Below are 14,651 nucleotides of genomic sequence, written 5' to 3' on the forward strand. Positions count from 1 at the left end.
AGACACGGCACTCATGTCAACCAGCGTTCAATTTTAAAGGTAGAAAATGCACGGAATTATGAAATCATCAATAATAAACATTGAGATATTGCATTTGAGATCGACCTGAGCTTAGCTAGTAGTTCCCCTCTCTCCGCACATTCTACGCTGACCTGTCGAATCAACTCATGAAACACGATGTTATAGATGTTTTGTTCTATCTTCAGCAATTCCAGCAGATTGTGAACCTAAGTAACCAGAGAGGAAATAAATCACATACCCATTATATAACACAAATTTGGAGCAAATTAATCAAAACAGGTGTACAATCGAATTTATTACTTATCCCCAAAACTGGGTTCCCCTGATCCCCAACCCATTCAACTGTGAAGGGAGAGGTGGTCCTGCATTCATGGCTCTCGTCAGTCACTTCTATGGACTTTACAAAAACAGTCAAGCATAAGAGTCCTCCCTTGCATTCACGCAGGGACAATGATCAGGTGACCCACATTTTGGAGATACGTGAGGGTTGCCGAGTTAGGACCTGCATCTATCAGACACGTATGGCAGATCCTGTGTATATACCACTATTGCCCAAGGAATTCTCCTCCAAGTGCTCAAAATTTCACTATTAAAGGGGAAGAGATCCTGACTAAACAGGTTTTCCTTTTTTAACTAACCCTTTAGTCTAGGAATAACACTAAAACTATATTTCATCCCCTTCAAGATCGTCCTTTTTTGTGTGTATTTGTTCCCCCTTTTCATCCAAAAACTGTAACTTTGATATGTTTTCAATAACATATCCATATGATGGTTTATTTTTGATAAGTAAGATATCGTTTACAATTCCAGCATTCTCTTTACCATAGCATGTACTGCAAAAATAGGTAAAAAAAATCCAAATGGCGCAAAATGGTGAAAAAACACAATTCCGCCAATGTTTTCTCTTTTTTTTTTCTTCATCTTTACAGTATTTATTTTGTGGTAAAAATGCCTTGGCAATCTGATTCTTCTGGTCAGTATGATTACACTGCTATAAAACATTACATTTTAGTGGCTAAAAAGAAAATTCAGAACTTTGTAGAAAAAAAATGTATCACCATTTTCTTTTTTTATTGTCCCATTTTGAGATACGTAGACATTTTGCCACATTAAATTGCATTTTTGGGGAGAAGTGAAATTATATTAAATGGTAATTTGATTATTTTTCTGTTTGTTTACCTTTTGACATATAGGTTAATTATTTTTTTGTTTGTTTTTTTATAGATCGGACTTTAAGGGTGAAAATTGTAACAAATATGTTTATTTTTTTTTATTTTTCGTTCTTGATGATATTTCGGTCTGATATGTTTACCTGAGTTGGCCCTTCCAGTTTTACATCATCTTCATCGATACCTGCTTGCTTTAGCATGGTGTCCATCACCTTCATCAACTGAATAACCTCGGCTCTTCCACTTGGTTTCCTGCAGTCAGTACGGCAGATTTAATGTTATTAAACCTATCTATTAACATGGCTTTACAATCATTGTCGGATAATGAGGGTACAATATACTTACATAGAAGGAAACAAGCGCAGCTTTTCATCATCTTCTAGCAGGGTGGTGTACTTACTAAAGGTGAAATGTTAAGACAGTAAAGTAAAAACTAAAATTTTGTGTGTTTACATTTTTTGTCACTTAAGCTGTGTAAGGGCTTGTTTTTTGCACGGCGAGCTGACATTTTTATTGATCCCATTTTGGGGTACATACAACTTTTTGATCGCTTCTGATTGCATTGTTGGAGTTGCAGCAAGAAAAAGAAACACAGTTCTCGTGTTTCAATTTTTTTTTACAACTTTTACCATTTGGGTTACGGTAATTTTACATTTAATTTTATACTGACATAACAGGCCAGCTGTGGAAGCCCTGCACAGTCAGAATCTGCCTTTACTAGTAACAATCAGAGCTCAGATTGCTGCTGTTAACTGCTTAAAGGGAATCTGTGAGCAGGTTTTTGCTACTTCATCTGAGAGCAGCATAATGTAGGCAAAAAAGAAGCTGACTCCAAGGATGTATCACTTAGTTTACTGGGTGCATTCTGACACAATCAGAGTTTTTAGATTTAGCAATGAAGCACAGCTGAGGAAGCTAACCCCTCCCACACTAGGCTTTGTATATACAATGTCCATAGACAGTGAGCTATCTATCACAGGAGGAGGTGTGCCGGATTAGCGTACAAGCAATGATAAGCTCCTCGTGCTAAAACAATCATTGCAAGAAAACAAAACCATGGAAATTGATAAGAGAGGCAACCATGAAATCTGTGTTTTACCACCTACCTCATGCTGCCTTCAGATTATATAGCAAAACCTGCTGACAGATTCCCTTTAAATTGCCATAAATGTAGAGAAAAACATTGACTGCACATCCAAAAACCACACATTCATCTATTGCTGCTAAGGAAAAATTTACAAAACTGAACATGAGATTTTTAGTTTAACATATTGGTCAGAGTGTTTAAAGCCCACTGCCACGTCACGGTGAACTTCTCAGTGGATCCCTAACCATTTCCTAGCCTTAAAGGTGCGGCTCTGTGCGGTGTTGGTGCTGTGTGGTGGCCATTGTTTCTTTCATGATGATACTGTGGGGTGAGGCGGCCTGTAGTCATGGGGAGGCACCAGGTCACCCGCCCCCCTGGTGCACTGTTGCTGCCGCAGTGGTTGGTGCTCATCTGATCAGAATGTTACACTAAGAACCTTATTTTCAGTTTTGTCAATTTTTGCTTAGCGGCATTAGATCAAAGTATGATTTTTGGATGTGCAATCCATGTCTTTCTCTACAGCTATGGTACAATCCCTTAAAGGGGTTGTTCTCTTTCAGGACAAGTTCATCCCTGGGTGGAGGCTATTATAAAGAAACAAAACACCCTGTGCTCACCTTTTCCGAATCCATCAGTGAGTCTCCAAGCTTAAACCCAGTGAGGTCATTGAATGGCTGCCTCGCATCACAGGCAAAGCCAGACACTAGAAGCGGTTTGTTTCTTCATGATATCCTGCAACCAAGGACGAACTTTTAAAAGTGAACAACCCCTTTAAATGCTGATGTCAATGTCTAACAGAGATTAACAGCAGCATTTAAAAGGTTAACAGCTGAGCTCTGATCACTGCTGTTAGAGGCAGGTGCTGACTTCTGAGCCCGCTCCATACACAGGCAGCTGACATTGGACAGAGCGGAACATCCAGCTTCAGTAAGGGGTTAAAAAGAGAAAATATTTTACTTACTCTTCATAATACTCAAGTCCCAAAACACCTTTATTCTTCACGATGTAAAACTCGTTTGGAATAAGACTTTCCTCAATGCTTCGTTCCTAGAATAATACAAGTATTAATTAGAGATGTGACAGACAGGCCACCAACACTCCATAACATGACATCTGCTACTGTCACCAGGCGCTGCCATATTCACTCTACAGGCAGCATTGGTAATAGGAGAGACATCAGAAGCCAAAAGCTGTGGATCACACAGGCTCAGTCCAGCCACTTAGTGTAGGGTGACTGGGACCTGCAGTGCCGTCCAGTCTGACAGTATGAGTGTGTTCTGTCCAACTGGAGTTATCAGCGCCTTGCTTCAGCTAATTGGGAAACACCACACGTGACATTACTAAAGCTTCCAGCTTACTGCTGGAGGCAGTCAGATATAGCCTTGTGCTCCTCTGGTTAGGTCCTGTCTGTTTCTGTTCCTGTGTAGTGTATTTGTTTCCTGTTTTGACCTTGGCTAGTTTTACGGACTATTCTTGCATCTTCTGATTTTTACTTTTCCTGCCCTCTTGATTCTCACCCAGCTACCTGACCAATCTTGCCAGCCAGTACCACCATAGAGCAGGTTTATCTGTGTCTCCCACCCAATGGTCCCCTGTTGAAGCCCAGATCCCTTTACAGGGGGTTAAAGGGTGAAGGCCAAGGCAACCCTTGGGATCTGGTAGGCGGAGTGGCATGTGCTAAGCCTGTCCATGTTAGCTATTTTAGAGCTATAAGGTGACTATTCTAGAGATTTTTCATTCATAACAGGTCAGTGAGGGGTTTGATATCTGGTAGGCCCACCAATCTGTTACTATTAGCTTTTGTGGCGGCCAGTATTTAACACCGAACGGAGCTGAACAGCTGTTGGGCACTGCAGATCATCTCATATTTTCTTAAGGACAGCCAGGAGCTAAGGATAAGACATTAGTATCATATGCATGGACAACCCCTGTAAGTGATGTTTCACAAAATTAGGAAGTGTGTAGTAGATAAGAGATAGTTTGCAATAGGGCCCGGCTGCTGGAGGGGGGAAAGAACAGTCGGCGCTCACTTTTCCCAAATATTTCTGCCTTGAACTGTCTAAGAGCCAGATTGGAAAGCTCTTTAAAGGTTGGGTTGTAGGCCGCATGTTCATGGTTAATGATTGTGCATTCTATTGTGCCGCTATGAAGGGCCTTACCCTAAATAATGTGTTAGCAGCTCAGTGCTGTATGTATCGGAAAGACACGAATTGCCAGCACACATATTCCAGTGGTATGTGTAGAATAGACACTGGGCCTCATTCATCACTGCTTTCACGCCAGAATTCTGCCATAAAAGCATGAAAAGTTGCCAAATTTAGGCGCAACTCAGAGTTGACCTAAATTTTGCAAGTTTGGGCATCTTTATGCCAGTTTCTCCCAGCTCTGCAGAAATGGGCATAACTGTGGCGGGACGGGGACATCACAGATGCCCTAATTCATGATGAGCTGTGGTGTTCTCTACGCCACGTACTGGAGTGAGATTTCTGGCGTAGCGCATGGAGGCGCACACTACTTGTCAGACACTCCAGATTCATGAAACACAAAGTGTAGACAGCGTCAGATGCAGGATGTTGGGTTTATTCTGCCATAAAAATAACATTTCGAGCTAAAATGGGTCTTTTTCAAGTACATTCTGGGTCAAAACATTGTTATTTTATATGGCGGAATAAACTTCATCTTTTTAAATTCAACCCCCCTGGATTGGACGTTGTCTACACTTTTGTGCTTGCTGCAATATTTCCAAATGGGTTCGTTGGTCAAGATGGACATGTTCCCTACACTGTGTAGGGAGCACGTCCATCTTGACCAACGAACCCATTCGGAAATATTGCAGTGAGTGCTGCCAGCCGCTTTGTTTGATGTGACTCCAGGTTCATGTAGCATGCACCTCATCATGAATCGGGAGCATCTGACTGCACCACGACCCCTCATCTAGACTGGCATGAGCAACGCCGGTCTTCATGATTCAGGCCATAATTGTGTAGAGGTGCTGGGCAGTACGTCTAGAGCCTGGTAGCAAAAGGTGTTATTATTTTTAGGTAGTGACCAGCTGCTCTAGGATTTATTTTCTACCATGATTATGCGAAAATTGCTTTAGAGGCATTTTGCCCATTTATTAACAAATCTGCCCTCAGCTGCCAATACACATAAAATAAGTAAAAAATAAAAAGAATGCTCGCTCATTGACTGACCCAATCACCAGTTCTAGTGGTCTTCTGCCATATACTGCTGAGGCCAGTGATTGCCTGCAGCGGTCATATGGGGTACATGGAATGCCACCCCTGCAGCCAGATTGACAAAGGACCATCAGGGTGGAATGGGAATGTGGAGGTGGAACAGCAAGGGTTATATGGATGATTACCTTTTTTTTTACTTTTACTGTATGTGTTAGTGGCTGGGGACAGACATTTTTTTTTAAATGTGGAAAAGCCTTTAAACGCGTGAGATGGAAGAGAACAAAGTCAGCTATGGGAGCTTAAATTCTTCACATGTCAATCATCTTACCTGGAAGTCGGCGACCGGTGAGATGGTTTCTCCTGAAAAGCTTACAGTATACAAGCTCCTGACATTTTACTATGTGTGAAGGGCAATATGTCACTGCAGCTTTATGTAGGCAAAACAGAACCTGATCCCCGAATACACAGGGGTGTAACTGTAGAGTGTACTGGGGCTGCAGTCACACCAGGGTCCTAAAGCTTAGGTGGGTCCAAAAAGTCTCTTTGATCCATATGAGAAGACAAGCGATAGTTGGGGCCCTGTAGGAAATTTTGCACTTAAGCCTATGAGCTTCATATATTTTATCTATTTCACATATTTGCCGCTGGAAATACATAGATGACAAAGTGTCATGTTATTTTGTGTCAATTATTTTAGCCGGACAAAAAAGGTTGCACTTCTGTGTCTGGCTAAAAAAAATAAAACTAAACTGATCGCTGCTGGATCCTCATGAAAGGATCAGTTTTTCATCAAGTTTTAAACAGAGTTAGGATTTTCGTTCACTGGATCCGTTTCAAAGAGACGATCACTGGACTTGTGAGATCGATCACTGCTGACAAGGGAAACGAATGCTTTTGTATGGGGCGTGCGGGCACAGACATACCATTGTTCTTGGTGTCTTATCACTTCCACTTGTCGATGGTATGACTGCTGTGTTCTTTTTCTCCGTAACTAAAGCATCGCAGAGGAATGAAATATCCCTGAAATGTCAACATAGAAGGCTTTATTGTGCCAAAATCTCATTTCACCACAAAGATTAGTAACAAATTCCATCTCAGTCCACTATTATCATGCTGTACTATACCAAGTTTTGGAAACCATAGTCAATGACTACATGATGAGGGTTAGTCTTGGCATACCAACCCTATTCTATACTACGGGGCGTGGGAACACCTGCACGTGAAAACCATCAGACCATACATCACTAAAGTGGAGTAACTTACTCAAAAAATGTACGCCAGCCCCCGCTGGGTAACGAATGTGCCTGATTTATTAGGTGGCACACGCCACTTAATACATCAGGTGACTATACCCCAGTGAGGACTTCGTTAAGACTTCATAACGCCCTGTGAATAGAGGAATCGGGAGAGATAGCTGCCAGCCAAACCATCAGCTGAAACTATTATTTGACCAACAGCTGTCCTTTGTGTATGAGGCCACTTACTATGGCCTGCGGAACAAAACATGCACCGTGTTCATGGAAGACAGATAGGGGGCACTATTTTATTTTTGAGGTCTATTTTCCAGAGCCCCATCTCTTGTATGTTCTTCCTTCCATGTTTCTGGTACATTCATGAGATGCAGATTTTTACATGACTGTTGTGTTCATAGACAACGTTCTTTATAAATGTGAATCATCGTTGCAGATAAAAAAATCATTTTCCGACTCTCTTACCTCCCAGCACCTGTCAGACAGACTGGTTGGTCAGTCAGATGCTTGAACCTGTTCCTACGTAGAGGATGATGCCAGACCTGATCTGTGCCGCGGACACAAACCTAAAGCAAACACAAATCAGCATCGAATTTAGCAGCCGACAATGAAGTTATAAACTTCCATATACAGAATACAGTGCGTCGTCTGCATCAGAGGTACTGGAGATGTGAACTCTCCCTCTCTCCACCTATGGAAACCATAAAAACAAATCTATAGGAGCTTTAGTACAGCGGCGTGATCCTCGATCCTGGCTGTTGGAGCAAATTGACAGCTGTAAGTTATAATCTATAAGTATCTGTTACAGATGGTTTGGGCACAGCTCCCAGGCCCATGCCGTACCCGCACCAATAGAGGTGGGGTGACAACTACTGACTGCCCATGCTGTACAATGGAATTGAAGATGCTTTTAGCAAAAAACCAAAACAGTTCTATCTCTAGGAAGATCTGCAGGCTCTTATTATCTTTACTACGTTGTATAAGCAGAGCTCATTAAAAGGATTGTCAGCACAGAACGACTGTTCAAACCAAGCACAGGCGCTCGGTGCACCCTTAGGCCAAACTTTCAAATACATCTTCACACCTACTTGTTTTCCCTCTATCTACATGCAGCGCCCCAGAGTCCTGGTCGTTGCAGTAATGTCACTCTGCCACTAAGGGGAGTGATGTTACGTCTGACTGCACTAAAGGAGTTCACCTGACCAGGTAACACTCACACTACACTTCACACTCCGGCCACCAGGGGGAGTGGTTCTATCTAGTAGGCCACTCCTCACACTCTGGTAAAACTGGGGGTTGGACAGGAAGACAGAGAGAAGTAACTAGGAAGAGCTAGAGAGAGGACCTGTCAGGGATGGGATCCTGACAGATTCCTAAGAAAGGACAAAAAGAGAGAAAAACGGGAATACAGCAAAGAGGCGATAGGACCAGAAGGAGTCGTGCTGTAAGATCGAGGCAACATCCTTCTGAGGCGCAAACAGTCGGTGGCCGGAACGCCGAGAAAGTAAGAGACTTTAAGCATTACTTCAAACCACGGCAGGGCAGCCAATTATAGGTTGGCTGTCTCACTAAAACACCTAAGCAGACAACGGAGGCAGCTGTGGGAGAGGGGCGACTCTAGAGTCCCGGAAGAACTCCAGGCCTACCCCGTCATACGGGTGCGTCCTAACCATATCATCTGGGGGACGGAGAGAGAACGAACATCAGAGACAGACAGAACCAGTTGTGAGGACTATCCTGGGGAGCTCAGCAAGGAAGGACTACAACACACAGGCGCTAGAAGGTAGACACTGATTCCCACCTGCAAAGGGAACTCTGGATGTGCCGTCGGACCGGCCGGTCTCAGCCAGCCCTGTTAACAGTGCTCTGGATTGGGTACCTCCAAACCTTCAGTAAAAAGGTAAAGAGACTGCAACCTGGTGTCCTCGTTACTTACTGCGACCTGCACCGCACCACCACAACATCATCACCATTCCCTCCACCTTCATTGTACGCCCCTCAGCAGGGTCACGGACCGGGTCTAGCCACCGTGACAACCCCAGAGCAGAGACTCAGAGGCCCGGTACCGGGTACCCCTCGGCCCTGCGGCAGTGGGGGCGCTGCATACACCCTTCGATGGCCCTATAAAGCTAGAGCTGTCAATCAAAGAAGAGGAGGGTGGAGATAGAGGGAAAACAAGCAGGTAGAAAGGTGCATATAAATGACTGGCACCGCCGTGGTGCACCGAGCGCCTGTAATTGGTGTGAACAGTCATTCTGTGCGGACAAGAGTAGCTTTAAGTGCTGCAGATAAAATGATGAAGCAGACAAAACGCAAGCCTTCTAGAGATGAGCAAGTCGATTCGCAGGGCCCTGGCACAGAGGTCACATCCGTGTTTTGTGGCCACCAGACAAGACCCTTACAACCACCTCTTACTTGCTGCGATCCTCGGCTCAACTCTGAGTTAGTTGCCGTGTGTTACACACCACAATGATGACATCAAGCCAGGCCGGCTAATCAACAGAGGAGCCATGGATGCCGGCAGGTAGGAGGTAATTTGCAGAGCTCCCACGTCCGGCGGACATGGAACACTGAGGGTCCTGCAACTCAATCCACTCATCTCTATGTCTGATCAATTTTGAAGACTGACCCTCAAGATGCAGCTTTTATTATGTAAAAACAACGTATTTTTGCCCAGCACTGCAATATATTGGGGGAATATGCACCTTGGCCTCTTTAAGATGTCGGGTTTTCTTTACTTGAACCATTTCAGGCTTCTCTATTCCTCGTGCCGCTGAAGTAAGAGCTTGAATAATTTCTTCAGGGATAAAGTCGCTCTGTTCATATAGTTCTAGGGTGTCACATTTGTCCTGGACATGGACTAAATCTACAGAAAAACACAAACAGGTTAGAAAATATTATTTGTCATAAAAAGTTCATCAGATTTTACCTGCAAAATCCGCATCAGATTCCTGGAGCAGAGAATGTGATGTTACATAATCTCACCTGCGAGCTGAGGACGTCGGGAAGGAAAGAAATATATATGCAAAATGAAGATTTAACAATCAGCACCATGCGGCTTATGTGACAGACTTTCAAAGCAGATTTCTCCTCTTTCAGTGTAGCCCAGTGGAATTCTTGATGAATTTGCAGATTTTGTATTTTAGTGAGATCCGGGGAAAATTCAACTTAACAAGACTTTTTAAATAGGTTCACAACAGACAAAAGCTCCAATTAATGCTACAAAGAAGCGATTAGGTGCTTATTCCAATGGAGCAGACCGCATTACTCACTGCTTCATCAGAAAATAATATTCTATGAAGGAATAACACTCCGAGACTAGGCACAACATGGAATGGTTTTTGGATTATTTTAATTTTCTTCCCTTATTTCCACATAACGTTATTACTCCTCAGGGTGACGTACAGCAGCGTTCCGGGTAATGCACCCTTCATCGGTCGTGAACAGGGCATGTGTGGAATCTCTTTCTTGGGCAAAAGAAAAAAAAATCTACTTGTACCAGAATATGAAGGGATGGAATCACTGGGCTGTCTAGGAATCCAGAGAACGTGAAAATAACTATTACCCGAAGGAGAAGGAACCTAGCTGTACAACAAGCAGTGGCCAGAGAAGAATGTGGTGTGACCTCTATATCTACTCAATGTTGTACCACCGGGTTCCTTGTACTTTGTACATACAGGGGTAGGGACCCCCTTTTTGAGCTGGCAATTCATCTACATAGCTTCACCTGGACCGGTGTCTGACCAGTCAGGCCCGATCCTGCTCTGCCCTTATTCACATTGAGGTCGGCTGACACAATGTTTGTTTTAATCCTAGAGACAGGATAAGACGTCCCGATGGGTTCACCTTGTCGTGGTGGGATGGCTTTTATACTTTTTTGATCAAAATAGTATTAAGCACTGTATGTTATTTGCATGTCCTATTACTATTTACCTTTTACGTACTATAGGATATATGCTCATTTTATTTTTTCTTTTCTTTTCTATATTGAGGTCGGTTAACACAAGGTGAGATTTTAATAGTAGAGACAGGATAGGACGTCCCGATGGGTTCACCTTGTCGCGGTGGGATGGCTTTTATGCTTTTTTTTAAATCAAAATAGCGACAATTATTTAGCCTATGTTATTTACCTGTACTATTACTATTTACCTTTTTGGTTACTACAGGGTAAATGCTCTTTTTTTCTTGTTTTTTTTTCTTTTAATTCTCTGCAACTTGACTGCTTTACTTACAGAAAACACATCTCTAAAATAATCATGTGTCAGAAGCTGCACAAATGCTTGTGTAGTGTAATTTTTCAGTGAATTGGTGTTGAGCAGCACAAACATCGTGTAGCCTCCATCTTGACAGTGCGGGCTACACAGAGCCCCCATAACAGTGTCAGATACCACAGGACCCCCATTTATATTTATCTGTCCCTGTTCTCAGTTGCTGTCCAGCTATATTACTGGTGCTGCTGTAAATGCTGGAAGCCAAGTCAGTAAATTACAAGACCTTCCCATGAGTTTAGTTACTCGGTGTTATCCAAGGTCATCCATAGGCTGCCGTCACACTAGCAGTATTTGATCAGTATTTTACATCAGTATTTGTAAGCCAAAACCAGGAGTGGGTGATAAATGCAGAAGTGGTGCACATGTTTCTATTATACTTTTCCTCTAATTGTTCCACTCCTGGCTTTGGCTTACAAATACTGATGTAAAATACTGACCAAATACTGCTAGTGTGACGGCAGCCATAGACATAAGACTGTTATAAAGTGACATCTCATCGTGATACGAAGGATCAGGGCCACTAGTAATGGCTTATTCAGAAGTCAGTGATTCTTTACATATGCAAAAAATGGCTCAAGGTTTATCAGTGTCTGGTCGGTGCGTCCATTTTTCCCATCTGTGTTTGGTCAGTTTTCATCAGTGATTTTCACGTATGAAAAAACAAATTTGAAAACTTCTACTCATTGCAAAATTAATGACGGATTGCAGACTGCTGAGATTAGTGCTGTTTGTGATTTTCACAGACCCATAGATTGTCAAGAATGGCTACATTTTCTACCCACGGAAACCACAGTTCTGACCAGCGTGTGCATGAGGACCGTGATGCATTACATAGGAGGTTTAGATAACGTTGGAAAAAAAAATGTTTTCCTATAAAACTCTACAATGGCTGGCAACTCTGGCATTTCTTTGGGAAGAGTCTTGTTTTACTACCCAGACATATTGCAACAGTTTATCAAAGAGATGCACAAATGAATTACAAGACACAGGTGCACAATGGGAACCGTCATGGCTAGAGATGAGCGAACACCGTCGGCTCCCTCCATATCCGAACAGCTATAGCGTTTACCGAAGAAGCTGCATTGGGAACCCGGATACCTGGAGCGCTACCGATAATCAGCTGTTCAGCGCCGCGGCTGTGTGACAGTCACATGCATGGAAAGACAAACACACAGGCTCTCTGTGCATGTGCGGTGACTGTGACACAACCGCGCTGAACAGATGATTATTGGGATCGTTCCAGTTATCCAGCTTCTTTGGTAAGCGCTATAGCTGTTCGGATAAGGAAGGAGCCGACGATGTTCACTCATCTCTACTCATCTCTAGTCACGGCACCTATACGGTGTCAGGGAGCTAAGTGATGTAGCAGATTGTAGCCTCCCTGACCATGACAGGCCACGACGTAATAGTGTGACAGTGTCAGGGTCTACAGAGAGCCTGTGCCACACAATTATCGTGTTTTAATTGCGTGGGCACACCAATTTAGCCTTATGGAAAAGAGTCACGGCCCTGCTGTAACACAAAGTCACGGCCCTGCTGTAACACGAAGTCACGGCCCTGCTGTAATACAAAGTCACGGCGCTGCTGTAACACAAAGTCACGGCACTGCTGTAACCCAAAGCCATGGCGCTGCTGTAATACAAAGTCACGGCGCTGCTGTAACACAAAGTCACAGCTCTGCTGTAACACGAAGTCACGGCCCGGCTGTAATACAAAGTCACGGCGCTGCTGTAATACAAAGTCACAGCTCTGCTGTAACACGAAGTCACGGCGCTGCTGTAATACAAAGTCACGGCGCTGCTGTAATACAAAGTCACAGCTCTGCTGTAACACGAAGTCACGGCGCTGCTGTAATACAAAGTCACGGCCCTGCTGTAATACAAAGTCACAGCTCTGCTGTAACACGAAGTCACGGCGCTGCTGTAATACAAAGTCACGGCTTTGCTGTAACACGAAGTCATGGCGCTGCTGTAACACAAAGTCACGGCGCTGCTGTAATACAAAGTCACGGCTTTGCTGTAACACGAAGTCACGGCTCTGCTGTAATACAAAGTCACGGCGCTGCTGTAATACAAAGTCACGGCTTTGCTGTAACACGAAGTCACGGCTCTGCTGTAATACAAAGTCACGGCTTTGCTGTAACACGAAGTCACGGCTCTGCTGTAACACAAAGTCACGGCCCTGCTGTAATACAAAGTAACGGCTCTGCTGTAATACAAAGTCACGGCTCTGCTGTAACACGAAGTCACGGCGCTGCTGTAACACGAAGTCACGGCGCTGCTGAAATACAAAGTCACGGCGCTGCTGTAAAACAAAGTCACGGCCCTGCTGTAACACAAAGTCACGGCGCTGCTGTAACACAAAGTCACGGCGCTGCTGTAATACAAAGTCACGGCCCTGCTGTAATACAAAGTCACGGCGCTGCTGTAACACAAAGTCACGGCACTGCTGTAACACAAAGTCACGGCCCTGCTGTAACACAAAGTCACGGCCCTGCTGTAACACAAAGTCACGGCCCTGCTGTAATACAAAGTCACGGCGCTGCTGTAATACAAAGTCACGGCTCTGCTGTAATACAAAGTCACGGCGCTGCTGTAACACAAAGTCACGGCCATGCTGTAACACAAAGTCACGGCGCTGCTGTAATACAAAGTCACGGCCCTGCTGTAACACAAAGTCACGGCCCTGCTGTAATACAAAGTCACGGCCCTGCTGTAATACAAAGTCACGGCGCTGCTGTAATACAAAGTCACGGCTCTGCTGTAATACAAAGTCACGGCGCTGCTGTAATACAAAGTCACGGCGCTGCTGTAATAAACCGAGAGATCCCCGTGATCTCCAGCATTTAACCTCTTGTATGCCACAATCAAACTAAATCACATTGTACAAGAGGGAAGCAAAGGAGGGACCCGGGACAGGACTACATCACAGGGGCGTCCTCTGTCGGCAGCGCCGGCAGTTCAGGATTCCTAGGGCTTATTGCACCTGAGCAAGAATCATATCTGTGTATTTATATGGACTTTACATAATACAAACAGTGAGAAAAAAGTAAAAAAAAAAAGAAAAATATCAGTAAAAAAGGGCAAAAAAATTCTCATACATTTCATTATATAATGGCTACGAAGTAACGATCGTAACAACCTGCATTTTATAGTAACTGGTGAATAATGATGTAAAAAAAACACAAAAGGTAATATATTTATTATATTGATCAGGTTAAACCCTGCTACGGTGCGCAGTGGTGTGAATGGCGCGGTTCCGGTACCTGCACGGCGGTCCATGGCTTCCTCCAGATTGTCACCGCCAACCTCTCTGTGTCCTGCGGGCCCCGGCCCCACAGATAGTGGGGGTCTCTCAGACACTGACATGGTGGGCTGCAGCTCTCCTGCCTGTGCACATCAGCACCCAGATTCCAGCACACAACTCACTGACAACTCCTCCAACGCTACAGTCTCCATGACAACGTTGTCATAGTTACCACAACAAGCAGCTCGCTCAGGAAGCGCTTCACACTGCTGCTGCATCTCTGACTATCCGCCGCCCGGAGGAACATTATTATCCTCCGAATATTCCAGCCCAATAATTCCTTTATAAATAACTGGAGCACAAAGTATAGGGGGCGATCCCTGCAGAAACTGTGCAAGAGCGGCACCTGGTGGCGGAGGACGGATACT

The 14,651-nt window shown here is 44.1% G+C and overlaps 1 protein-coding gene across 1 annotated transcript in view; it reads right to left on the minus strand.

Annotated features, from left to right (window-relative positions):
* The window catches only part of AXDND1 (axonemal dynein light chain domain containing 1), a 50,248-nt gene extending 35,720 nt beyond the window's left edge, over positions 1-14,528 (minus strand). The window contains exons 1-8 of the mRNA XM_077277669.1: positions 14,243-14,528; positions 9,412-9,572; positions 7,172-7,272; positions 6,380-6,476; positions 3,239-3,324; positions 1,536-1,589; positions 1,334-1,442; positions 106-227 (exon numbers count right to left, since the gene is read on the minus strand). Coding sequence (XP_077133784.1) covers positions 106-227; positions 1,334-1,442; positions 1,536-1,589; positions 3,239-3,324; positions 6,380-6,476; positions 7,172-7,272; positions 9,412-9,572; positions 14,243-14,345 — 833 coding nt within the window. The 5' untranslated portion in view covers positions 14,346-14,528. The remainder of the gene's footprint in view (positions 1-105; positions 228-1,333; positions 1,443-1,535; positions 1,590-3,238; positions 3,325-6,379; positions 6,477-7,171; positions 7,273-9,411; positions 9,573-14,242) is intronic.
* Positions 14,529-14,651: the final 123 nt, after the last annotated feature.

The sequence above is a fragment of the Ranitomeya variabilis genome, chromosome 8 (genome assembly GCF_051348905.1).
Source record: "Ranitomeya variabilis isolate aRanVar5 chromosome 8, aRanVar5.hap1, whole genome shotgun sequence".
Lineage (NCBI taxonomy): Eukaryota > Metazoa > Chordata > Amphibia > Anura > Dendrobatidae > Ranitomeya > Ranitomeya variabilis.